This window comes from Gopherus evgoodei, chromosome 14, assembly GCF_007399415.2.
Source record: "Gopherus evgoodei ecotype Sinaloan lineage chromosome 14, rGopEvg1_v1.p, whole genome shotgun sequence".
In the NCBI taxonomy this organism is placed as follows: Eukaryota; Metazoa; Chordata; order Testudines; family Testudinidae; genus Gopherus; species Gopherus evgoodei.
The window spans coordinates 19,207,522-19,233,878 of NC_044335.1; the positions used below are offsets into that span (position 1 = coordinate 19,207,522).

Consider the following 26,357-nt stretch of genomic DNA (forward strand, 5'->3'; position numbering starts at 1 on the left):
TAATAAGCTAAATGAAAAGATTGTTGTAGCTTTAACCGAACTGTAACTTGCACTGGCAGCTGTTAAAAGCTTCTCCCTGCCCCTACTTATGTTAGGTGAAATGAAAAGCCACTTCACCACCCCTTGCATTATTCTGACTCATTTTGTTTTTAAATGTTTCTTTACCAATTCTGTACTTTTTCAGCTTCTCCAGCACCAGCAAGGACGGGCCAAACAGGGAGTTTGTCAGGCAGCCCAAAACCTTTCTCTCCTCAAGCCTCAACACCTATTGCTGCTAAACAAGAAAGAACTTCCACTCCAGGAAGCATTCTGAACCTTAACCTTGGTTAGTTCTAACTTTTGAAAGTCTGATTATGTTGTTATAATGTAAATTATAGTGGAATGGATGTGAGAGAGTAGCAGATTGCATGTATGTGGATTTAAATTAACATAGTACTGAAGCACATGTCACCATTGTTTCATCAGCAGAGCTATGCTATATTTTTTGTAAAGCTGGAAGTTAAACTTTTTTCTTACTGATGAAAGGTAATAGATAGTAGATGATATTTAGCTGGACTCTCAGAAGGCTAAATGAACCCTTAGTGCCCAGGCTGTCAGGGCTCAGCTTCTGTTCTACAGTAGTGGATCTGTTTATTGTAACTACGGTGTACTTCAGCCAAACAGCCAATCAACCATAAGAAATAGTTTCTATAATAGTGGAGTAGAGTGTGTGCTAAAGGGGAGAGTCAGTAGCTAGAGTGTGGTAAATTACTAAGCCAGATGGCTCAGATTCTTAGAAGGTGAGGTTAAGGGTTATGTAGGGAGTTTTAAATGAAATGCTTGGCTGCCTATAGTTCTTGTTGATACAGATGGAATTTTAAATCTGACAGTGTTTTCTGATTGACGTTTTAACATAGTTGTCAGAAGGTTTTTATCTGAAACATCAATTACCTCTTCAGAGTTAGGGAAATGTGCCTTTGTTAAAATGTCAGTTTTGCCCAGAGTGAAAACAATGGATGGACTTCTCATGATAGCACAGCTGTGCCAGGTGTGGATTACATTCCATCCTGAATACAGTAGTCTTCTGATGTGACTCATTAGGTCATATTGCCTTGTTTGAAGCATTGTGAGAATAGGGATTCTCTCTGACGTGATAGAATGAAAGGAAGACAACAGCAGAAATTCATATGTTTCATGCAGAGAGACATGTAGCAGTTCTCCCTGTTTAAGCACTATGTTCTCCTGCTTAGTCAGAGGAAATCTATTGAAGATAAGTCAACTATACTACTCCTAGGCTGGCTGAAGTTATACCGCCAATCAAGGATGAGGAATAATGAGCAAAACTGTACATTGATGTTCTCAGAGCAGAGATCCTTGGAATCAAAATGGGAACTACTTTTAACAGATTGTTTGTCTGAGGGAGAAAAGAGGAGACTATGGATACATTGAATATTAGCAGAAAGTTTCATCTCCAGAAGGGTGAAGGAAAATTGATAACATGGAATATGGGCATCATTACAATCAACTTTTAGGAATGGAGTTATCAGGAAGTTTGGAACATTTCAAGATGAAGCACTTGAAAATGTTGTGCGTGAAGATCTTAGCCTCTGGACTCTGCTACTGTTGATTTAACTCTTTTCTGCATAAAACTGGTCCTGAGATAAACAGAGAGGCCATTTATTTTCAGGGAGACCTCTTTTTATATGAAAAAGAGTTGAATAGAAAGATCTGAGTGATTTGACTTTTATTTTATTTGTTGGGATGGAGAGACCTCTGAAAGAAAATACCTGTCTTACTGTCTCTTGTCTTACCTTGCTTTATGTAATCTTTGCCTGCACTTACATCTTGTCATGTCCAACTAATGTCACTTGTCTATAGGTAAAATTACTGCAGCAGAGGTTTAGTGATTAGTTTTCTTTAATATATTTAAGGTGCGATTTTCAAAAGTTCAGCACCCAGCTGAACAATAGGAGTTCGTGAGTGCTGAACTCCTTTGAAAATCTGCCAAATTCATGTAGATTTCTAAATAAGAGCTGATCCATCTTGAAAATTTAGCTCTTAATGAGCAGATATTTTGGAGGGGTAGAGCTCTTTTGATTACATGACTAGTGCATATTGTATAATAGTATTTACTCTCCATAGTAGTAATGTGTTACTTAACTCCTTCATTCTGGTCATCCATTACATGATCCTGCGTACAGTGCAGCGGCATTCCATAAATCAGTGCAGTACTGGGGCATAGCTGTAACACTATAGTGAAACTTTCTGTCTGTGTGTACTTGGAACATTTTAAGATTAGTCAAGTGATTGATTACTTAAAGGTATTCTTGGGGCATTACTCTTTCTAGCTGTAGAACAGTAATGGAAAAACAGAGGAAAGTTAATTGTCCAAAGGGCTATACAGTGTAGTGCATTAAACTTACTTTTTTTATATGCATACTATAGAACGTGGTGACTTGTTTATATTTTTACCAAAGCTGAAAAAAAGCATCCATTCAAAGCTCTGGACACCCCAGCAGTCTTTTAAATTACAGTTATGTAAACAAATATGCTTCCTTGATCATTTCTTAAAAGCAGTACTTCTATCACAGCAAAATTTAAGTCTGCCAACAGAGTCCCTCCATAATCCAGCCTCACCAGTGTAAAAGCCAAGGATTAGAGATAGGCATCGCAGTTTACCCTGGAGGCCCCCCCGGAGCACTGCTTTACCGCTTTATATCCAAATTCATGTTATATCGGGGTAGAAGTGTATGTGTTTTCGCAAGAGCAAGTTTACATCTATTCTGGGAGAAGTTCAACGTCTCATAAATGTGATTTTGCTTCAGCACATCTTTGGGAATTACTGTTGAATAGAAACTCAGATTTCTTGACATGATTTGTGTGTTATAGGTTAAATGTACTAGGTGAAGATGATTTTTTCAGGAACTGTATATTGTACTCTATTTTGGTCATGCATATCCTTATTCTGTTCTCTCTCTGTCAAAATAATTATGTAAAAGCGTAAATATAAATACAGAAGTTGTAACAGATGTGGATTTAGGTCCACTTTTCTGTTGAGCATAATGCAACGGTTACTGGTGAGGAGATAGAATAGATGTAAAAAGAGAAGAGAGAGGCATTGCAACGTGCTCCGGACACCCAGAAACCCAAGCTGTTTTGACCAAAGGAAGAGGGGCAGTTTTAGAATTTTTCAGTATACTTTAACTATTACGTTATTGCTTTTTGTGCTGCATGTGCAACATAGATTTATTTGGTCCTGTCAGGGTTCCCCACCCCCTCTGAACTCTGAGGTACAGGTGTGGGGACCCACATGAAAGACCCCCTAAGCTTATATTTTACCAGCTTAGGTGAAAACTTGTCTACGACACAAATCCCTTTCCTTGTCCTTGGACTGGTATTGCTGCCACCACCAAGTGATTTACACAAAATATTTAGGGACAGGTCACTTGGAATTTCTATTCCCCCCCCCCCCAATATCTCCCCAAGCTCCTTCGCCCTCTTTCCTGGGGAGGCTTGAGAATAATATACCAACCATGCCATAGCACTGTGAGCACACACCAGACCCTTTGTCTTCAAGACACTGAAATTAGTCAGGTTCTTAAAAGAAGAATTTTATTATAAAGAAAACAGTAAAAGAACCACACCTGCAAAATCAGGATGGAAGATAACTTTAAAGGGTAATAAAAGATTAAAAACACAGAGGATTCCCCTCTGGGCTCAGATTCACAGTTACAAAAACAGGAATGAAACTACATCTGTAGCATAGGAAAAATTCACAGGCCAAAACAAAAGATAATCTAATGCATTTCCTTGCCCTACTTACAATTTCTGTGGTTTTAGCTGGATTATTCCAGGTATATTTCAGGAGATATTGTACCTGCTTGACTACCCCCTCAGTCCAGAAAGGGAACAACAAAAGATAGCCACAAACAAATCCTTCCCCTTACCCAGATTTGAAAGTATCTTCTTTCCTCATTCTTCTTTCTGGTCAGGTGCCAACTAGGTTATTTGAACTGCTTAACCCCTTACAGGTAGGGCAATCCAGTACAACTGCCAAGGAGGGATTTTATGCTACTGAATAAATAAAGGTTGCTACCCTTCCTTCTATATTCATGACAAGTCCATATCATGAAATTACCACTTACGACTATGAAAGCAAGTCTCCTTGCTGAATTTTAGTGGAAAGCTTTTTCTGAAATCCTGGAAAGAGATTCAAGGTAATGATCTGCATATTAATAACAATCAAACTGAGTAACTGAGAACCAGCAAGCTGCCGAGCGGGGAGGGGGGCAGTGTCAGTCATCTGAATAATATTCTCCACTTGGCTCATTGTCAAGTTGCTACTGCCTTTGTCTGATTCAAGTAGAGTTATCTAGTCTAGTTCCTTATAAAATCTATGTTTCACATAATTTTTTTAATTGGATTGGTGTTTTCAACTCTCACTGATCCTGCTTAGACTAATGGGCTATCAAGTGCCATTTCTTTATGTAGCTAAACCCGTTAGGGCTGTCCATGCTCTCCTATTATCATTATCATTAGTTCACTTTACCAGTAGAACCCCTCTTAAAACATTATTAAATGTTAAGATACCAGTGTTAGCAGTGAAGTTCTTGCCACAGAATAATTGGTATGGTCCCCTTTTAGCAGTAGGGGTATATAACAAATCACCTGACCAGGATGTTGATAGTGACTGTGAAATGCTCAGGGAGATTAGAGAGGCTATTAAAATAAAAAAAATCAATAATAATGGGGGATTTCAACTATCCCCATATTGATTAGGAAGATATCACCTCAGGAAGAGATGCAGAGATAAAGTTTTTTGACATCTTAAATGACTGCTTCTTGGAGTAGCTAGTCCTGGAACCCACAAGAGGAGAGTCAGTTCTTGATTTAGTCCTTAGTGGAGCACAGGATCAGGTCCAGGAGCTGAATATAATTAAATTTAACATCCCTGTGGGGGGGAAACACCACAGCGGCCCAACACTGTAGCATTTAATTTCAGAAAGGCAAAGTACACAAAAATGAGGAGGTTAGTGAAACATAAATTAAAAGGTACAGCTCCAAAAGTAAAATCCCTGCAAGTTGCATGGAAACTTTTAAAGACACCACAATAGAGGCTCAACTTTAAATGTATACCCCAAATTAAAAAAACATAGTAAGAGAACCAAAAAAGAGCCACCATGGCTAAACAACAAAGTAAAAGAGCAGTGAGAGGCAAAAAGGCATCCCTTAAAAAGTGGAAGTTAAATCCTAATGAGGAAAATAGAAATGGGCATAAACTCTGGCAAATGAAGTGTAAAAATATAATTAGGAAGGCCAGAAAAGAATTTGAAGAACAGCTATCCAAAGACTCAGAAAGTAATAGCAAAAATTTTTTTAAGTACATCAGAAGCAGGAAGCCTGCTAAACAACCAGTGGGGCCACTGGATGATCGAGATGCTAAAGGAGCACTCAAGGATGATAAGGCCATTGCAGATAAACTAAATGAATTCTTTGCATCAGTTTTCATGGCTGAGGGTGTGAGGGAGATTCCCAAACCTGAGCCATTCTTTTTAAATGACATATCTGAGGAACTGTCCCAGACTGAGGTGTCATTAGAGGAGATTTTGGAACAAATGCTAAACTAAGCAGTAATAAGTCACCAGGGCCAGATGATATTCACCCAAGAGTTCTGAAGGAACTGAAATGTGAAATTGCATGACTGCTATCTGTCGCGGATTTAAATGGTAGATTACAGACATCTGTACCAAATGATTGGAGGATAGGGTTAGGCTGACTTCAGTACCGGGCACACTGGTTGAAACTATAGTAAAGAACAAAATTCTCAGATATATATGTGAATATAATTTGTTGGGGAATAATCAACATGTTTTTTGTAAAGGGAAATCATGCCTCACCAATCTACTAGATTTCTTTTAGGAGGTTGGTCAACAAGCATGTGGACATGGGGGATCCAGTGGATATAGTGTATTTAGGTTTTCGGAAAGCCTTTGACAAGGTCCCTCACCAAAGGCTCTTAAGCAAAGTAAGCAGTCATGGGATAAGAGGGAAGGTTCTCCCATGAATTGGTAACTGGTAAAAGGATAGGAAACAAAGGATAGGAATTAAATGGTCAGTTTTCAGAATGGAGAGAGATGAATAGTGGTGTCCCCCAGGGGTCTGTACTGGGTCCAGTCCTATTCAACATATTCATAAATGATCTAGAAAAAGGGGTAAACAGTGAGGTGGCAAAATTTGCAGATGAACAAAACTATGCAAGATAGTTAAGTCCCAAGCAGACTGCAAAGAGCTATAAAAGGATCTCTCAGAACTGGGTGACTGAGCAACAAAATGGCAGATGAAATTCAGTGTTGATAAATGCAAAGTAATGCACGTTGGAAAACATAATCCCAACTATAGATATAAAATGATGGGGTCTAAATTAGCTGTTACCACTCAAGAAAGAGATCTTGGAGTCATTGAGGATAGTTCTCTGAAAACATCCACTCCATGTGCAACAGCAGTCAAAAAAGCAAACAGAATGTTGGGACTCATTAAGAAAGGGATAGACAATAACACAGAAAATACCATATTGCCTCAGTATAAATCAGGGTTTCTCAAACAGGGGTCGCCGCTTGTGTAGGGAAAGCCCCTGGCGGGCTGGGCCGGTATGTTTACCTGCCCCGTCTGCAGGTCCAGCTGATCGCGGCTCCCACTGGCCATAGATCACTGCTCCAGGCCAATGGGGGCTCAGTGGAGTGGGGAGGGACAGCAAAGTGGGTTGAGCATTGGCCTGCTAAACCCAGGGTTGTGAGTTCAATCCTCAAGGGGGCCATTTAGGGGCTAATTCAGTACTTGATCCTGCTAGTGAAGGCAGGGGGCTGCTGGGCTTGATGACCTTTCAGGGTCTCTTCCAGTTCTAGGAGATAGGTATATCTCTATATATAAAGTCTTTCCTCCCCTGTTCTTACCTGTTGGGTTTAAAAGAAAGGCCAGCAAGATTTCTATTTTTCAATTCTTTATCCCTGCAGAAATCACCAGATTATTTTATGGAGAACAAAAGAGAAAAACTGTTACGTTTGTGTTAAAGCCATTCTTTTGAATTGTTCAGAATTGCAGACTATAATTAGAAAATAATATTAATACATTTCAGTTAGTCTGCATTTTCATTTCAGTCTAAAATTAAGTAATTTTACTACAAAATTTTCATTTATGAGGACAGTGGAGGTTCCCCTCGCCCCTTAAAGTATCTTTCTTAATTAAAGAATTCTTTTTATAATGTCTTTTTAGATCGCAGCAAAGCTGAGATGGATCTGAAAGAACTGAGTGAATCAGTCCAGCAGCAGTCCACACCTGTGCCGCTAATTTCACCAAAACGCCAGATTCGCAGCAGGTTCCAGCTTAATCTTGACAAGACAATAGAGAGTTGTAAAGCACAGTTAGGTATGCCCAGAGTCCATTAAATAAGGGGAGCATGAATCCTAAACTCAAAGGAAACTTTGATTTAAGGGTTGATTTTGTTTACAAACTTGAAAAGTATTTTTCCATGTTGTAAAACCTTAAATACTTCTTACACTAAAATGTAAAATCAGATGAGGATGTTAGAATACTTAAGGTAATACATTTTGAATGTATTAAGCTGGAACAATCTAACGTATAATAGAACCTGCTGTTACGAATCTCTCTGAAGAACTTTCATGTTTTAACCTATGTTCTTTGCACCTTTCTGATGTAGATTAGTATACTGATTTTTGTTGTCTTATTTTTCCTTGTAACATGAAAAATTCAAGAACTGTAGCTAGTTTACTAAACACTACCTGATATTAACATATCCAGTTACATCTGGTAGGGTATGGTGATACTATTAAATATTTGTATTGCACTATTGCTTTGCATGGCACTTCATAATGATTTGAAAAACGACATCACCTCTCCTTGGAAAATCTTCCAGTCTAAGGTCCTGATTTGGCAAACATGCATGTAAGTAACTTTAGTCACATGGGTGGTCCCATTGATTCTAATGTGATTACTTTTGTAGTTAAAGTTACACATATGCATGTTAGCCAGATTGGCCCTAGGTTAGACAAATTTAGAACGTGAAAATAACTGATAAATGAGTACGCAGGGAAAGGAGGGCCAAGGGTTAAATCCAGTAAAAATGTAAATCAGATTATAGAGAATGACACTCAGACATTCTGATATTCTTAAATAGAGAGTGAGGTAGGACACAAGAGGAGGAGGAAGTAGCTTGGGAATGGAAGTCAAGGTAGTAATACAAATGAACTTTCCAGTGTATAGAATCATGCAAAATATTTTATTTTTCTATCATATCACAGAGTCACTATCCAGTTAATGTGGAATAGAGTACATTTGTTTTGTGTTTTTCTGTGTTAGGAATCAATGAAATCTCTGAAGATGTTTATAACGCAGTAGAACATAGTGACTCTGAGGATTCTGAAAAATCAGACACCAGTGACAGTGAATATATCAGTGATGATGAACAGAAATCAAAGAATGATCAGGAAGATGGAGAGGACAAAGAAAGTGGAAAAAGTGACAAAGAGTCATTGACCATGAAAAAAAAACCTAAACCCCCAGCTCCAGCTGAAGTCAAAGAGGAACTTAAAAGCACAAGTCCAGGAGTGGAGAAAACAGATGTCCCTGTCAAAGAAAAGGCTAATACAGACTCTGAGAAAGACTTTTCTGAAAAGGGAAAAAATTTGCAGCATCCTGCAAAAGAAAAACTGAAAGGTAAAGATGAGACAGACTCTCCAACTGTGCATCTGGGTCTGGACTCTGATTCAGAGAGTGAACTTGTCATCGATCTAGGGGAAGATCATTGTGGGCGTGAGGGACGGAAAAACAAGAAAGAATCTAAAGAACCACCTCCTAAGCAAGATGGTAGGTTGAATTTATTTCCTTCTTTCATTTATAGGACAGACATAAAAGTAATGAACCCATAGTTTTCAATAATTGCTAATCTCATTGAATGATCATTCACAGGAGATAGGTGCCTTTCACCAGCGCTCAGTATTGTAGTGCATATACAGTACAACCTTGCATGAGTTTGGAATTTAATTTGCAAGTTTTTCAAGATTTTTGAATTTCAGCCATAACCATCACTCTTCTGTGAGCCCTGCAACAACATAATGATACAGGAGATATTAGATTTGATCAAGCACTCCCAAACATGTGTAATCCCACTAAAGTCAATTTAAGTGCTCCCATTAGTAAAAGTCATAAGAATAGATCTGTTATGTATGGTATCAGTTCATGTTGTCCATGTGTTAATCATGGTAAATGTAAATTGCAGTTAGCCATTAAGAAAATTACTTTCACTAGTTATGCTCAGCATTATAGCTGTTAGACAAAAAATAATTGTCCAGACCAGTCTATACTTTGGTGAGATGTGTGGTATATAAGCCTAGCTAGATCTTATTTTTAAGTTCTTTATTTTTCATATTAGATAACTTTCTTTTTTTCCTCTTTATTACATTTTATTTTTAAGTTGTAGGTAAAGTTCCACCTTCTTCCAGTGCAAGCAGCCAGCCTCCACCTGAAACTCCTGTGCTTACCCGATCTGCAGCCCAAACTCCACCAGCTGGAGTCACAGCTACTACTAGTGCTACTTCTACTGTCACTGCTCCAGCAGCAGCCACAGGGAGCCCTGTGAAAAAGCAGAGGCCACTGCTACCTAAGGAAACAGCCCCTGCTGTGCAGCGAGTAGTGTGGAATTCTTCAAATAAATTTCAAACATCATCTCAGAAATGGCACATGCAGAAGGTACAGAGGCAACAGCAGCAGAGCCAGCAGTCTCAACAATCGCAACAACCTCAGTCTTCTCAAGGGACAAGATATCAGACAAGACAGGCAGTAAAAGGTATACACTTGTAACAATGTGTCCATGGTGCCCTAATTGCCTAGTAGTGTTCATGGTGATCCAAGCCCTTCCAGCCAGGAATTCTACCACGAAAACCAATATCTCAAAGTATGGCTCTACTCTGAAAAGTGACTCTTTAAAAATGTAACACCTTACTAAACTTATTAGCTTCCTGTGGTATGTCTTTAGAACCATTTATCCTTACTTTACAATAGGTTTGCATACTTTTTGCCATTGTCAACCATCACAGCTCTAGAAGAGTGAACTGAATTATTTTCTGTATCGTAGAAATGTAGGGCTGGAAGGGACCTTGAGAAATCATCAAGTCCAGCCCCCTGTTCTGAGGCAGGCATCAAGGACCCAGTATACCTAGACCAGTGATACTCAGACTGAGGCTCGGGAGCTGCAAGTGGCTCTTCAATGTGTCTCCTGCTGTTCATAATATTAAAACACTGTGTAATTTAATTATTAACCAATCTAAGTTATTACCCTATCAGGAGTCTTTTACTATGTTATTAACCAATTGTAGTTGATAAAATAATACTTGTTCAAGATAACCATAGTAAATGAAATAATGAATTCACACTACTGTGGCTCTTTTGGGTAATGTTGATCAGTGATGTGGCTCTTGAACCACTGAGGTCTGAGTATCACTGACTTAGACCATCCCTGAAAGGTGTTTGTCAACCTGTTTTTGATAACCTCCCATGATAGGGATTTCACAGCCTCTCTTGAAAGCCTATTTCAGAGCTTAACTACCCTTGGTGATTTCAGATTCTTTTTTGACTCAATGTAACTGACACTAGGATAATGTTTCTCAAATGTGGCCACCAGTTTGCATGCTCTAGTATCCATTTGTCTGTGGTACAAGGCCTTGTTAGCCACAGTGAACTGCCCCAGAAATGCTAACAAAGCCTTGTACCACAGACAAATGGATACTAGAGCATGCAAACTGTAGGCACCCTTTACAGTGATTCCAACATGGAACTTTCATATTGTACATATGGGGGTAGCTCCTGGAAGCACAGCAGGCTGGAAGTCTAGTAAGTGGGCCTCTGAGAAGCAGGTTGAGGGAGTCCTGGAAACTCAACTGAGACACAGATTCACAGGAAAGACTTGTACTGTGACCAGAATTGAAAGTGGCAAGCCTCTAAGCTGTCTTAGCATATTTATCTTTAGGTCATGTATAAGACCCGAGCAAATGATTAATAAAGGTAATGTTGCATTATTTCATGAATATTACAGTTTTATAAATAATAGTAGCAAAAGCATTCATAGTTTAGATTAATGAAATGGCTAGATGCATCCATTTACTAAAGGATGCCTATCATTAGCATGCTAGTAAACAGTTTTTTAGCTGTTTGCCTATTCACTAATTTATTGAAATGGTTAATATATACAGTGACTTACTTTATTTGTATGTTTTCTTAGCTGTACAGCAAAAAGAGATCACCCAGAGCACTTCCACATCAACTATCACCTTGGTTACGAGTACTCAGCCTGTTTCTATGGTTACCAGTTCTGGTTCTTCAAGTACACTTTCTTCTTCAATTAATACAGACTTGCCAATAGCAACAGCTTCAGCTGATGTGGCAGCAGATATTGCAAAGTACACTAGCAAAGTAAGTTCTTGAGCAGGGTTTTCTTAAGAATTTATTTTGAAATAATTTGTTACTCAGTAGATTGTAAGGGTCTTATTAAAAGTGCTAGCATTTGCCGAAATTCAGAAGAATCATTTATCTGATTCAGCTGGTGTTAATAATGTCACAAAGTAAAAAACTTTGAAACATCAATCGTACTCAAAAGATGAATTTCAAATGAAGTTTTTAGTTTAAGCATGGTGAGTCATGTCATAACATTCCCCACTTGAACTCTCAGGACACTGACCTAAGCAATATGGACCAGGTTTAATTAAGAAAAAAAAGAGAAAGAGAACAAGGTACACTAAAGATTTGTTCATTTTTGCTCTTCAAAGGCCAAATTATGGTTCCATTGACTTCAGAGGAACCAAAATTTAACCCTAAAAAGCTTGTCTTCAGTGCAACTAGAAGTCAGCAACTTTCACCAGAGGTCTTAATACAGTCCTTTACCATATTGCTAAAAAACATGTGTTAAGTCTTCGAGTCTGATTTGCCCCTCTTGCATTTCACTTTTGTGGGACTATTCTCATGTATTCTAAAGAGGGAACATATTAACCAGTAATAAAGTGCATCATGATCCAGTGGCTAGGGCACTGAACTGGAAGTTAGGAGACCGCAGTTCTATTCCAGGCTCTGCCATTGACATGTTGTATGACTATGGGCAAGCGAATTCAGTGTTCTGTCCCAGATTCCCTATTTGTAAAATGGGCACATTTTGCTTCTGGCTTGGTTCAGCAGTCTGTAAATTTCAGCCACAGATCATATATACTGTACACTGTAGTTACTTGACTACCACACTACTTTTGCAGTAGTTTCCTTCCATAACCCCATAACTACTCCACTTCGTTAAATGATAAGTGATCTAGACCATGTTTTCTGTTTCTTCGTAGAAGAGTAAATCTGTACTCAGTCTTAAAAAATAATTCTCATTAACACTGTGGAATTGACTTTCTGTAGATCTCTGTTAATAAATAAATAAATATGTTCCTATTTTAAAACAATGTATATTTTCACCATATGGAAATGTCATTCAGGGTATAGGTTGGATATTGCTCAAAGAATGAAGCAGTTATGAGTAAGTGTGTGACCTTAGTTGGATGTAATTTATGTATACAGTACAAGTTTGATTTGATGAAGAACAAAGTTTCTCTTCTAAAAGAAGACCAGAGCTTCACATATATTAGTTGAGCAGAAATGCAGTATTTTATAAATTCAACATTATTTATCATCTTGGGACTAGTACAGATGATAATGCATAGATTGACGTAACTGCATTTTACATTGTAGTTACAATTAATATATATACTGTACTTTGGATTTCTTTCATGTTATTCGGGAAATCCATGCCTCTAGTTACTTGCCAAGATGAAACCTCAGGGCTCTGTGGTATTCTTACAACATGTTACCACCAAAGCTGTTCTAGTCATAATTAGGCTTCCCATCTCCTCGTCTCTGCCTTTCGGGTCCATTCTCTGAGTGCATTAAAGAGCACAATTTTTATATATTTTTGTATCCTGCCTTTTTGTAAGAACGGAGCCAGCAGTCAGTATGGGGTGTGGTGTGATACACTTGTAGTCATAAAGAAACCAAGCTCGCTATGGCATTTTGTTGGCTAATGGTCCAACAGAGCAGTAAGGATGCCATCACTACTGCAGCTATCCTTTCTAACAAACTGATGGATATTGCAGAATCAGTTGGACAGTTTTAAAAACACTGTATTTCAACCTTTTTAAAATCTGGGCTCAGTTTTGTATCAGTCTTGGCAGTATCCCTTGGAAAATCATTTCAAAATCATGATCCAAAATCTCTTCATAATCCTAATGAGAAGTTTTTTAAAATGTACTCTGATAAATGTATATAAAGATATGTGGCACTGTTGACAGCAATATAAGTTCATTCATGCAAGGGAAAAAACTAGTAAAAATGAATGTGCTGGTCATTAAAAAATAGACGGAAAAAAAGCAATTTATCTTTTTCAGATGATGGATGCAATAAAAGGAACAATGACTGAAATATATAACGATCTTTCAAAAAATACCACTGGAAGTACTATAGCAGAGGTCAGTATTGCTTTCATCAGAGCATATTGCTTTTTTTTAAACTTAGAAAATCATCCAACATTAAAAAAAAAATCCTTCATTTAAATAATATGGAAAACTCGGCCTGTATGCATGCCTAAAAGAAATTCTGAACTAAAGCTGACTTTGGACCCTAACTTCTTTGCTGTCTAATCTATGACTGTTGTCACAGATACAAGTACCTCTGTTGTTGTTATATGGTAGCACCTAGGAGTCCTTGTTAGAGACCATACCACATTTGGCTAAGGGCTGTACAAACACAGAACATTACCATAAAAAAGTTGAGCACTTCAACCTAACTCAAAAGGTTTTTTTGTTGATTTAAATCCGAAACTATGCTCTATTCTAATGTAGCATTTTATGTTTAGTTTCATTTTGTTTTAGACACTTGCATTGCAAGAGTTTCTCATGATCACATTATAGAAACCACAGTGTAACTTTGATCCTTCTCGTCAAAGACTCCTGATTATTTTATCATTCATTGTTTATTACATAAGGTTTTTTTTTGTTGCAGTGTAAAACTCGGCATTGATTAGATGAAAGGATTGTATTTTGTATTAACTGCTACACACAGTTAGTAGTTATTTTCAGAGATGATGTCTCACTGCTTTTATGTGTTTTCTGTTTTCTTTTAAAAATTGGAAAAAACTGATTACGTAATGCAAACTGCCTTAGAACATAAGCAAGAGAAAACTCTGGAGCAGGAGGACTTCTTTTAATCCAGAAGTGGAAGAGTATGTCTATACAACAACGACAAAAAAGCCAAAGGCGGTGAATCTCAGAGCCAGGTCAATGGACTCGGGCTCGTACTGGGTTTGACATTCAGGTATCACCTGGAGCCTGGGCTCCAACCCAAGCCTGAATGTCAACACTGCTGTTTTTAGCCAGCTAGGGCAAGCCCCAGTCAGTTGACAAGGGTTCTGAGACTTGCTGCCCCTGGTCTTTTATTTTTTGCTGTGTAGAAACATATCCAAAATCATCCATTTGAGTGATTATGTCCCCAGCCTCTGTGCTTCTTAAATTAATAGGAAACATACTTTTGAATACGTGGGCCGTTTAAAAAAAATTACAGGACATCAATAACTACAGTCAAAACTGAGGGATGTGGCTTAGGTTCAGATCAGATACATTTGAAGCCTGATAAGTTTTAGTCTAGCAGTTTTTAGAGATAAGGTGCCTGATACTCCATTTTCTTACAGTTGTGTAAATTGGGAATGACTCCATAGATGTCAATAGAGTTATGTTGGTGTAAAAATGATGTAAATAAGAGAAGAATAAGGCCCAAGTTGAGCAGCTCTGTTTTGAGTTTTAAAACAAGTCTCTCCCTTGTTTATGGTAGGAAACGCCGACAAACAAGAGTTTGCTTTGTATCTCTCTCTTTGATGCTTATGGATATTCTGGAACCTTGGTTAATTGGTCAGAATGCTTCGGGCCTAATTCTCATTTATGCTTAAGACCTCTTTGTAAAAGAGACCTTAGTGTAAATGAGAATCAGGCTGTTTGTCTCTAAGCCCAGTTTTGCTAAATGATTAGGGAGCTATGTTTAATATACACCAAATTTGTATTTTCCATTTTATTAAATCTTATCTCTTCGATGTTTCAGATTCGTCGTTTGAGAATCGAAATAGAGAAACTTCAATGGTTACATCAACAGGAACTCTCAGAAATGAAACACAATCTTGGTATGAAAAGTATAGCCTAAAATAATATGATTTCAAAGACTGTGGTATATGTTTTCTTCGTTTATGCGCCTGTACCAGTTGTCCATGTGTGAAGGGTTAGAAAATAGAACAGAACGTGTTGTGCTAATGCTACTGGGCATGTTCCCAGTAATTTGGACAGTTGCTGTTTTACTGAAAACAGCAGTTAAAACAGTTTTTAGTTTAACCAGTGAAATAAGAGTTATGCTTGGGAAAATGTTTGAGAAAGATTATAGTAACCTGGTCCTCACCATGTGGACTGATATTCTATGATTCTATGCTCATTGGATAACCTCTGTTAAGAGACCTAACTCATTAATGAATGTTTTGATCTATTTATTTTGGGCTATCTGTTCACAGACACAGTACTAAGAGTAATTAGAGCTATGCAAAAAAATTTCAGCAAATAATTCACCAAAAAAGCGCTGTTGGTGACCTGAAAACGATTTGCGTATTGGTGTTGAATTAGCTGAATTGTTTCAGCTGGACCAAAAAAATTGAAATATTTCAGAAATGTCAAAACAGAATGTTTTTTTTGACCTGACTCAAAATATTTCATTTTGATGAAAGGAGAGGAAATTAGATTCACAGAATGGCCAGGAGTGGGGAGAGGTCCTCCCTTATAACTTTTAGCTCAGTAGTTAGGGAACTCACCTGGCATGTGGGAGATCAGGGTTCTGTTCCTCTCTCTGCCTAATGTGGAAAAGGGATTTCAGCAGTGGAGATCAGTTCCCTAACCACTAGATTATGGGCTATTTTGGTCTTTCTCAGTATCTCCTGTGGACGCTGTTCCACTTTGTATAAATATAAAGTTACTGATTCACGGACTTGAACTTGGGTCTCCCACATTCTAACTGAGGATCTCATTTTCAGCTAGCATCCACTAATGTACCCACAAGGTTTGGGCCTGCTCCCAATGAAATTGGTATATGTGCTGAGGGGGTTATTGGTGATTTCAAATTCTTTTTTGATTCAGGCCTGGTCTACACTACGCGTTTAAACCGAATTTATCAGCGTTAAACCGATTTAACCCTGCACCCGCCCACACAATGAGGCCCTTTATATCGATATAAAGGGCTCTTTAAACCGATTTCTGTACTCCTCCCTGATGAGAGGAGTAGCACTGAAATTGGTATTGCCATGTCGGATTAGGGTTAGTGTGGCCACAAATCAACGGTATTGGCCTCCAGGCGGTATCCCACAGTGCACCATTGTGACCGCTCTGGAAAGCAATCTGAACTTGGATGCACTGGCCAGGTAGACAGGAAAAGCCCCGCGAACTTTTGAATTTCATTTCCTGTTTGCCCAGCGTGGAGCTCTGATCATCATGGGTGGTGATGCAGTCTCAAATCCAAAAAGAGTTCCAGCATGGACCGTACGGGAGATACTGCATCCGATCACTGTATGGGGAGACAAATCTGTTCTATCACAACTCCGTTACAGAAGACGAAATGACAAAGCATTTGAAAAAATCTCCAGGCTACGATAGATGGAGGCCACAGCACAGTGCTGTGTGACAAGCGTAACAGAAAACCAAAGAATCAAATGGACGCTCATGGAGGGAGGGAGGGAGGGAGCGGGTACTGAGGACTCCAGCTATCCGACAGTCTCCGAAAAGCATTAGCATTCTTGGCTGAGCTCCCAATGCTCGTAGAGTCAAACACATTGTCCAGGGTGGTTCAGGGTATATCTCATCAATTTACCCCTTCTCCCCCCCCGTGAAAGAAAAGGGGAAAAAATGGTTTCTTGACTTTTTTTCAATGCCACCGTATGTCTACTGCATGCTGCTGGTAGACGCGGTGCTGCAGCACTGAACAGCAGCATCCTCTCCCCTCCCCTCCCTGGTGGCAGACAGTACAGTACAAAATGACTGATAGCCGTCCTCATCATCCTGTGAGTGCTCCTGGCTGGCCTCGGTGAGGTCGGCGGGGGGCGCCTGGGTAAAAATAGGAATGACTCCCGGTCATTCCCGGCAGATGGTACAGAATGGCTAGTAACCGTCTTCATCAGAGCAACTGGGGGCAAAACTCCATCAGCCCCTCCCCCACCTTTCATGTCTAAAGAAAAGATTCTATACTGCTTGGACTACCATAGCAGCGGGAGGCTATGCTCCTCTCCTCCGCCACCGTTTAATGTCCTGCCTGGACTATCATAGCTGCTGGAGGCTGCCTCCCCCTCATTTTATCTCACTAAAAAGTCAGTGTTTCTTATTCCTGTATTCTTTATTACTTCATCACACAAATGGGGGGACACTGCAACGGTAGCCCAGGAGGGTTGGGGGTGGGGGGAATCAACAGGTGGGGTTGTTGCAGGGGCACCCCCTAGACTGGCATGCAGCTCATCATTTCTGCGGGATCTGACACGGAGCGGCTGCGCTCTCTGGTACACTGGTTCTCTAGTACACTTGCCCCATATTCTAGGCAGGACTGACTCTATTTTTAGATAAAACATAAAGGAGGGAATGACCTGGGGAGTCATTCCCATTTTTGTCTTTGCGCCCGGCCGACCTCAGCGAAGGCCAGCCAGGAGCACCCATGACAGCAGCAGACGGTATAGAACGACTGATAACTGTCATCTCATTGCCAATTTACAATGGCATGGCAGACAGTACAATAGGGATGGTAACCGTCTCTGCTACCTTGCAAAGGCAAATGAATGCTGCTCTGTAGCACTGCAGTACCGCCTCTTTCAGCAGCATCCAGTACACATACAGTGACAATGACAAAAGGCAGAACGGGCTCCATGGTTGCCATGCTATGGCGTCTGCCAGGGCAATCCAGGGAAAAAGGGCGCGAAATGATTGTCTGCCATTGCTTTCATGGAGGAAGGAATGAATGACAACATTTACTCAGAATCACCCGCGACACTGTTTTTGCACCATAATGCATTGGGATCTCAACCCAGAATTCCAATGGGCAGGGGAGACTGCGGGAACTATGGGATAGCTACGGGATAGCTACCCACAGTGCAACGCTCCAAAAATCAGCGCTAGCCTCAGTACATGGACGCACACCGCCGAATTATTGTGCTTTGTGTGGCCGCGTGCACTCGACTTTATACAATCTGTTTTACAAAACTGGTTTATGTAAAATCGGAATAACCCTGTAGTGTAGACATACCCTCAATGTAACTGACTCTAGGATAATGTTTCTCAAATGTGGCCACCAGGGGCTTTTCTTGCGGCCACTGCCTCGTGGGTGGGGGCGGCAATTAAAGCAGCAGCCCCTCCCCTGGGGCTGCCAGCAGTGGTTTGGGCCCTGGCCACCTCTGGAGACAGAAAAGCTGGAGGAGCAGACAGCCAGTGTGTGTTCCCCACCTTCCCAAGGGTGGTGAGGTTGGGCTTCAGACCTGGGGTGGTGGGTGGCAGGCTCCACCCATGGGCCTTTGGACTCCATCCCCTGGGCTCCATCCTCAGACATGGGGTTTTGGGCTCCATTCCCTGACTGTGAGGTGACTGGCCCTGAGCTCATCCTCCCCAATGACCCTCGGTCCCTGCTGCCTCCCCCAGTGCCCCATCACCCCACTGCCTCTGTAGCCATTTCCCCATCCAGGGCTTAATTTGTCTCTGGACTTGCCAAGACTGAGTAAGTCTGCTGTGAAAAGTGATATTTGTATTAGGGCTGTCAATTAATCACAGTTAACTCACACGATTAACTCAAAAAAATTAATCATGATTAAAAAAATTAATTGTGATTAATTGCAGTTTTAATCGCACTGTTAAACAATAGAATACCAATTGAAAATTATTAAATATTTTGGATATTTCACTACATTTTCATATATATTGTATTCTGTGTTGTAATTGAAATCAAAATGTATATTATTTTTGCTTACAAATATTTGCACTGTTAAAATTATAAACAAAAGAAATAGTATTTTTCAGTTCACCTCATACAAGTACAGTAGTACGATCACTTTGTCTTGAAAGTGCAACTTACAAATGTAGATTTTTTTGTTACATAACTACGCTCAAAAATAAAATAATGTAAAACTTCAGAGCCTACAAGTCCATTCAGTCCTACTTCTTGTTCAGCCAATCGCTAAGACAAACAAGTTTATTCACATTTACAGGAGATAATGCTGTCCTTCTTATTTACGATGTCACCAGAAAGTGAGAGCAGGCATTTGCATGGCCAGATATTCAAAACATTTGTATGCCCGTTCATGCTTCGGCCACCATTCCAGAGGACATGCTTCCATGCTGATGACTCTCGTTAAAAAAATAATGCAGCAATTAAATTTGTGACTGAATTCCTTGGGGAAGAATTGTACGTCCTGTGCTTTGTTTTACCCACATTCTGCCATGTATTTCATGTTATAGCAGTCTCGGATGATGACCCAGCACATGTCCATTTCATACTGCTGGAGGAATTCTGCACCAAAACATTAAAAATTTTATGTCAAAAAATTAAAATGTCAGCATCTGATATTATAAAATTATGCTGAATTCTTCATACTTTATTTGTCAAAATAACACAATATAATCACTTTGGTTTAAATTATTTTGGTAATTTATTTAAACTACTTTAAAATGGATGGATAATGGAGGTGGGGAGCATTGGAGGAAATTCCCAATCCCCATTGCCTAACTGTAATGTAACGAGGTTTGACTCTTTATTTCTAGTTATTAGTCAACAGGTATATGCAGCCATATGCTCAGTGTTACATCATCGTCAACTGAAGACCAAGTGAGGGCTGGGGAATCAAACTCACGTTTTAGTTAAAAAATTTAGACCAGTTCTAATCACTAAAGCACCATCAGCATTTGTAAGGCCATCCTGTCCTTTACACTACTCTGGCAATGTAAAGGAGCTTTAAAACTTTTACACCTATTTTATACTCCTGGGGGAATTCACAAAGAGAATGGGAGCAATTGACTAAGCAGGCAAGCTTCTACATTCTGCTATGCCTGAGGGAACAGTGCCTGTCCCACGCCTATCTCCTTAGAAACACTCCAAAGCCCTGCCCCTCCACACCAAGCGTGCTGCAGTAGTGAGTGAGAGGGACAGAGTGTGTGTGTTTGATACACACACACACACACGGCAGCGATTTACATCTCTAGTGCCCGAACCAACCTGTCTCTGCTGCCTGGGAAGGGCATGTGATCGCTCTTGCAGCTTCCCTTTGCTTCCCCATCAGACGTCATTTTTCTGCACAGAAGCAAAGAAATCTGCAGGGGCCATGAATTCTGTGTATGTGCAGTGATGCAGAATTCCCACAGGAGTTAAAATTTTGAGAATGCTTTCACTGCAGATTTCACAAAACGCAAAGACGGTACCAATATGAGATTTCTAAAGATAGCTACATCACTTGACCCAAGGTTTAAGAATCTGAAGTGTCTTCCAAAATCTGAGAGGGATGAGGTGTGGAGCATGCTTTCAGAAGTCTTAAAAGAGCAACACTCTGATGCAGAAACTACAGAACCCAAACCACCAAAAAGAACATCAACTTTCTGCTGGTGGCATCTGATTCAGATAATGAAAATGAACATGCATCGGTCTGCACTGCTTTGGCTTGTTATCAAGCAGAACCGATCATCAGCATGGATGCATGTCCCTTGGAATGGTGGTTGAAGCATGAAGGGACATATGAATCTTCAGCGCATCTGGCACGTAAATATCTTGTGACACCAGCTACACCAGGTGACATAGTAAACAAGGGGGCAGCATTATCTCCTGGAAATGTAAACAAACTTGTTTGTCTGAGTGATTGGTTAAACAAGTAGGACTGAGTGGACTTGGAAGCTCTAAAATTTTAAATTGTTTTATGGAGGTTTTTTTGTACATAATTCTACGTTTGTAAGTTCAACTTTCATGATAAAGAAATTTCACTACAGTACTTGTATTAGATGAATTGAAAAAAACTATTTTTTTATAGTGCTAATACTTGTAATCTCAAAAATAAAGTGAGAACTGTACACTCTGTATTCTGTGTTGTAACTGAAATCAATATATTTGAAAATGCAGAAAACATCCAAAAATATTTAAATAAATGGTATCCTATTATTAACAGTGCAATTAATTGCGGTACATTTTTTAATCGCTTGACAGCCCTAATTTGTATGTTTAATATCACTTTTCACAGCATACTTACTAGCTAGCAAGTCTTAAAAAAAATAAATAAATAAAAGGGGAGGGGGAGGCAACCAGAAAAAAAAGCAAAAGAAACAATAAGAAAAAACAAAAGACCATACAAAGCACTTTGTGTTTCTATTCTGTTTAGTACCAGCAAAGAATAGAGACAACTGTACATTATTTTTATTACTGAGTCTGCAAAAAGAAAACCCGACATAAATAAATAATGATTTGGACATGTGTATGTGCATATTTATTCATATTTCCTAAAGTTAATTAAGTATTTTAGGAAAAAGTGTCAGAGCGACCACTAGCAAGAGTTGGTGGCTGGACTCTGAGGCCACCAAAAATTTGTTGTGAGAACCCTTGCAATAAAACATTTATTTTAAAAACTGACTGACAGATACTCATCCCTGCTCCCTGCCCTTTATGCTACTCTGGCATTGCAAAGGGGCCAAAATACTGATGTAAACCGGCAGTTGAGGATTCTGCATCATGGGAGATTTTCAGTAAGCATAGAACCAGCATTGCTGGCTATAGGACACCGCTTCCCAGTCCCCACATCTCCACCACCATGTAGCCAGGAAATGAGGGCATGGTTAAAGTACTGCTGCACTTCAGTGATCATTGGCTGATATAATGACTCCTAGGGGAAAGTTGCAGTGAAGCACAAGTTACAGAATTCCTGAATCCCTTTTAAATAACATGTGGTGTTAAACTGGCCTGAGGTCTAGAGGACAAAGTTGTGTAATGGTATCTTATTTCATCCCTTTGTGTCCTGTGAAGCTGTGCTGAAGTGAAGGTTGAGGGTCTGAATTTTTGCAGATGCATAATTCTGTGTATGGATTCTGTTTATCTCATTTTATTCATCAAAGTAAATATGACTTTCAAAGCTTTCTGGAATCATTTTGGCTTTGAAACTTCTACTTTGTTATAATTATATCCTGGGAGAGCCATGTTGCAATGACATCCAGACTCTTCTGTCTAAAGGAACCAGGATACAATATAGAGTTGATGGATTTGTGTTTGTGGGAGGAGAGTGTGATCCATGGTCCTGTTTATTTGTTGAAAACTAGTTCACAGCAGTATTGAAGCTCTTGGCTTTTGAGGCCAAAGGCTGTGCAAAGCAGTTGCAGCGGGTGGGGAGTACATCGTACTGCATATAGCAGAACCGAGGCATCAAGGAGCTAATTGTAATAGAAATAATAAATAATAATAGAGGGTAAAAACGATGACCCCACGATTTTGAGCCTGGTAATTTGCATCTTATCAATGGGAGAAATATAGACTCATCTTTCTTTGTGTCTCATCTAGAATTGACAATGGCGGAGATGCGGCAAAGTCTTGAACAGGAGCGTGATCGTTTGATTGCTGAAGTAAAGAAGCAGCTGGAGTTGGAGAAGCAGCAAGCTGTGGATGAAACCAAGAAGAAGCAGTGGTGTGCCAACTGCAAGAAAGAGGCCATCTTCTACTGCTGCTGGAATACCAGCTACTGTGACTACCCCTGCCAGCAAGCTCACTGGCCTGAGCATATGAAATCCTGCACACAGTCAGGTAATCTGCCTCTGGAAAACCTACCTCACAGCTGCTCAGAGTGAGGAAATACGGGGCTGGTGGAAATGGTGTCCGTTTATGTGTGCACAGTTGTGCCAGTGGGGAGGAGTGAATGTGGATTGCTACACATTGCTAATGGCTATATTGTATAAACCTTTTTATTTTATTTTTTTTAGCTACTGCAACGCAACAAGAAACAGATACAGAAATTAACCCAGAAACATTAAATAAATCATCCCAGCCCAGCTCCAGTGCACAGACTCCATCCACAGAAACAGCCAGCACCCCAAAGGAAAAGGACAGTGCAGCCGATAAAAACAAAGACTGTGTTACAGTGAGTATCACTGCAGTCACTTCAGCCTAAGAGTGTGTCTGATTTCTCTTAAACCTGACCCTAAGGTATCCTTGGGACATCATTATTTTTTGGCCCCTTGTACATTTCTAGAGGGTCATTTTGTGAGTGAGGTAGGAAATAGTATTTTTCCTCCATCATGACAAAACTGTTCCATTTGGCAAGAGAGAAGCAGGATGTCCTCCAGGATCACCCCTTCCCCTCCACTCATCCCCAGTAATATCTTACGTTGACTTGACATCGTTCCAGCCAAGGAGGACTGGACCTGTCTCCCTCCAGGGCCCATCAGTGTTGCTTCTGGTCTGGATCTTTCAAATACAATATAAATTGCCTTCTGGGCTGAGCAATACTGACTGCAGCACTCACAAATACTGCTGGATCTACAGTTAAGAGAGCAGCATGCAAACATGATATCTTCCTTGCCATCTACTCTGACAGGGTTCTGCAGGCAAGGATGAGCAGTACTCTGATGCAAAGGGCCCCATCACTGCATATACAAGATAAATGCCTATAATAAAGACTCCACTTTATAGGCAAGTTTTGACTAATAACCATTTCTACAGTAATGCTCTTCTTCCCTGCCAAGAAAAAGCTATTAAAGCAACAACTTTATTGGGGGCAATATCTTGCAATATCTCCCCCCACCCATTCCCCTACCTCATGTAAATATCATTGACAATGTTTGAAAATGTTAAAAAGCAAAAAATATTATGTTGTAAAGTATTGTGATTCCAGCATGATGTCTCATTGAGCTAGTCCTCTAGAGTGGAGAGTGTGGTGCACTAGAGAACCTGTGTTCATTTCTGGCATCATTGGTAACATCTGGAATTAGATCTTCAGGTTTGATGTGATTTCTAAGGGAGTAACTTGGGGTGGAACCATATTTGAGGAGAGAGGTAGTGTGTGTTTCACTTGAATGCAATAGTAAAACTGGTGAACTATATTGAGCCTCAGTGGCTCAGTTGATATCCGTACGCATTGTTTGTGTCAATACAAACTTCTTTATCATGCGGTATTGGGAGGTGTTGGGGGAGTCAGTTACCTAAGACTTCTGCCATGGAATGTTCCATTTTTTAAATTTAGAATTTCTTTCACGTAGTTGTTCTACCTGAAGCATCATGCTGTGTACATTGACCATGTTCATAATTTGAATTTTGTTTTATTAACAAAAGTAACCTGTGAATTCATTAAGATGCACATTTTTAACACAACATCCAACATAAATTTCATATTCTAATAGTAATAATAAATTAGGTGGAATTTATGTAAAAGCTGAGACTTTTACTGAGGTTACCTGTGCTGTCTCTGCAGATAGCAACAGGTGTGACAAGCAACCAGCCTATAAAACTGGTCCAGGTACCGCAGACCACCACCTATATTCCAAGTACTCAACCCACAATTGTAAGTACATCATCATCATTTAAAGTCTGCAATAGAACTGTTCCTGGCTTTAAAATAGCTCAATATCTTTTGGGGGTTGTTTCCTGTCTGTTGCTGTATCAGGATATGAATTCACTGGTATCAAGTCTCAATTTGCAATGCAAAATGCCTTATTTTGCTGTGCAACATTCCATCTTTCTCATGCCTTCCATTTTCATCATTTGGTTATTACAAAGAGCTGGGAAAAGCCACTGGGCATATACTTAAGGAACTGAAGATAGTCAGACCGTTGTCTGCAATAGAATATTAAAATTGTTTACCCTTTTGATTTTGGTTATTTGACCAAGACATCCTGGTAAATATAGCAATTTTTTTATGTAGCATCTTTTCCTGTGGTATCCTAAAGAGCTTTGTATAATAATGCTATATTACAGTTTTAGCCTGATATTGCAGTAACTATGAAGGCAGAAGGAGCAGCTAATCTGCATTCATTAGTATTGTGTCTGAGATGTGGCCTTGGGCACCAGGACCTGTGTTACTGAGAGAGGAAGTGATGGCTATGTCACTGGGATTATCCCCACTATTCTTTTTTCCACTCCAAATGTGCCAAAGGTGCTTTAATATCTTCTTCGAGTGATTGCTCATGTGTATTCTGCAATAGGTGTGTGTGCTCGCCACGGGCACTGGTGCCAGAAGTTTTTCCCCTAGCAGTACCTGTAGGGGAGTGCCCCTAGCAACTCCCAGAATGGCGCCTCCATGGCGCGGTATAAGGGGCGCTGCACACTCCCCCCACCCTCAGCACCTTCACTGGCGGCAAGAAGGAACTTCGGAACTGCTCTGCTCCAGCTTTGCAGTAGCTCGTCCCCTGAACTGCTTGTTCATTCAGTATGTGGTACCTGTAGTTAGTTGATTAGTTAGTTTAGTTTATCTAGAATGCCTGGGCTGGGGCATGCCCCGTGCCCTGGGTTTTAAGTTGTGCGACACTTGTAGGCGACCTATGCTAGTGAGTGATCCGCACACAGACTGTTTACACTGTTTGAGGGAAACCCATCTCAGCGATCGTTGCAAGATTTGCAAGTTGTTTAAACCTTGAACCAAGAGAGAAAGGGACATTAGGCTTTGGGCTATTCTGATGGAGTCGGCACTGACCCTGGCTCCAGCGCACCACTCTGAGTTGACACTGGGCACTGCGGTGTTGGTGTGCGGTGACCCTTTGGTGCCATCAACTAGTCGGCACCACTCCCCATCCACAGGGCATGCCTGCGCCACCAGAGTAAACTCGGGACAGAGGCTGGACCCATGTTGGGCAGTCCTGGATCCCCACCAGCCTCTAGGCCTCCGACTTAAGTTGAGCAGAGTAGCATGGCCCATTTGGAGCAGGCCTCCCCAGATGTCCACACCAGAGGCCCTGCAGGCAGTCCAGGATGTCATGTCCATGCTGGTACCAGGAGCACTGCCGATGTTGGCCCCATGCTCCAGAGGCAAGCTGCTACTGGAATCTCCACAGTTGTCCCCGTCTCGGTTGAGGGAACGTTCCCAACGCTGTTCGCCGCCCAGCGACCTTTCAGGGCAAGGTCCACATGGGTCGTCCTACACTCCCACCAGGCTGTCTGGTTGGGTTCTGTCTGACTGAGACTTGCGGCACCGCTCCGCCTCGAGGAGTGAACACCAGTGGGGCCGAGGCAGATGACATCAAAGGTCCATGTCTCGGAAGGACTATCTCAGCTGCTTACGACATGAA

General features: G+C 40.4%; 1 protein-coding gene across 7 annotated transcripts in view; it reads left to right on the forward strand.

Annotated features, from left to right (window-relative positions):
• The window catches only part of ZMYND8 (zinc finger MYND-type containing 8), a 132,963-nt gene that overhangs the window by 97,192 nt on the left and 9,414 nt on the right, over positions 1-26,357 (forward strand). For 6 of the 7 annotated variants that reach the window (XM_030532849.1, XM_030532851.1, XM_030532855.1 and 3 more), the window contains 10 exons: positions 185-325; positions 7,249-7,401; positions 8,353-8,859; positions 9,467-9,838; positions 11,270-11,460; positions 13,458-13,538; positions 15,160-15,238; positions 22,645-22,884; positions 23,061-23,218; positions 24,548-24,637. In XM_030532849.1, coding sequence (XP_030388709.1) covers positions 185-325; positions 7,249-7,401; positions 8,353-8,859; positions 9,467-9,838; positions 11,270-11,460; positions 13,458-13,538; positions 15,160-15,238; positions 22,645-22,884; positions 23,061-23,218; positions 24,548-24,637 — 2,012 coding nt within the window. The remainder of the gene's footprint in view (positions 1-184; positions 326-7,248; positions 7,402-8,352; positions 8,860-9,466; positions 9,839-11,269; positions 11,461-13,457; positions 13,539-15,159; positions 15,239-22,644; positions 22,885-23,060; positions 23,219-24,547; positions 24,638-26,357) is intronic. The other variant, XM_030532853.1, reaches the window with a different exon arrangement.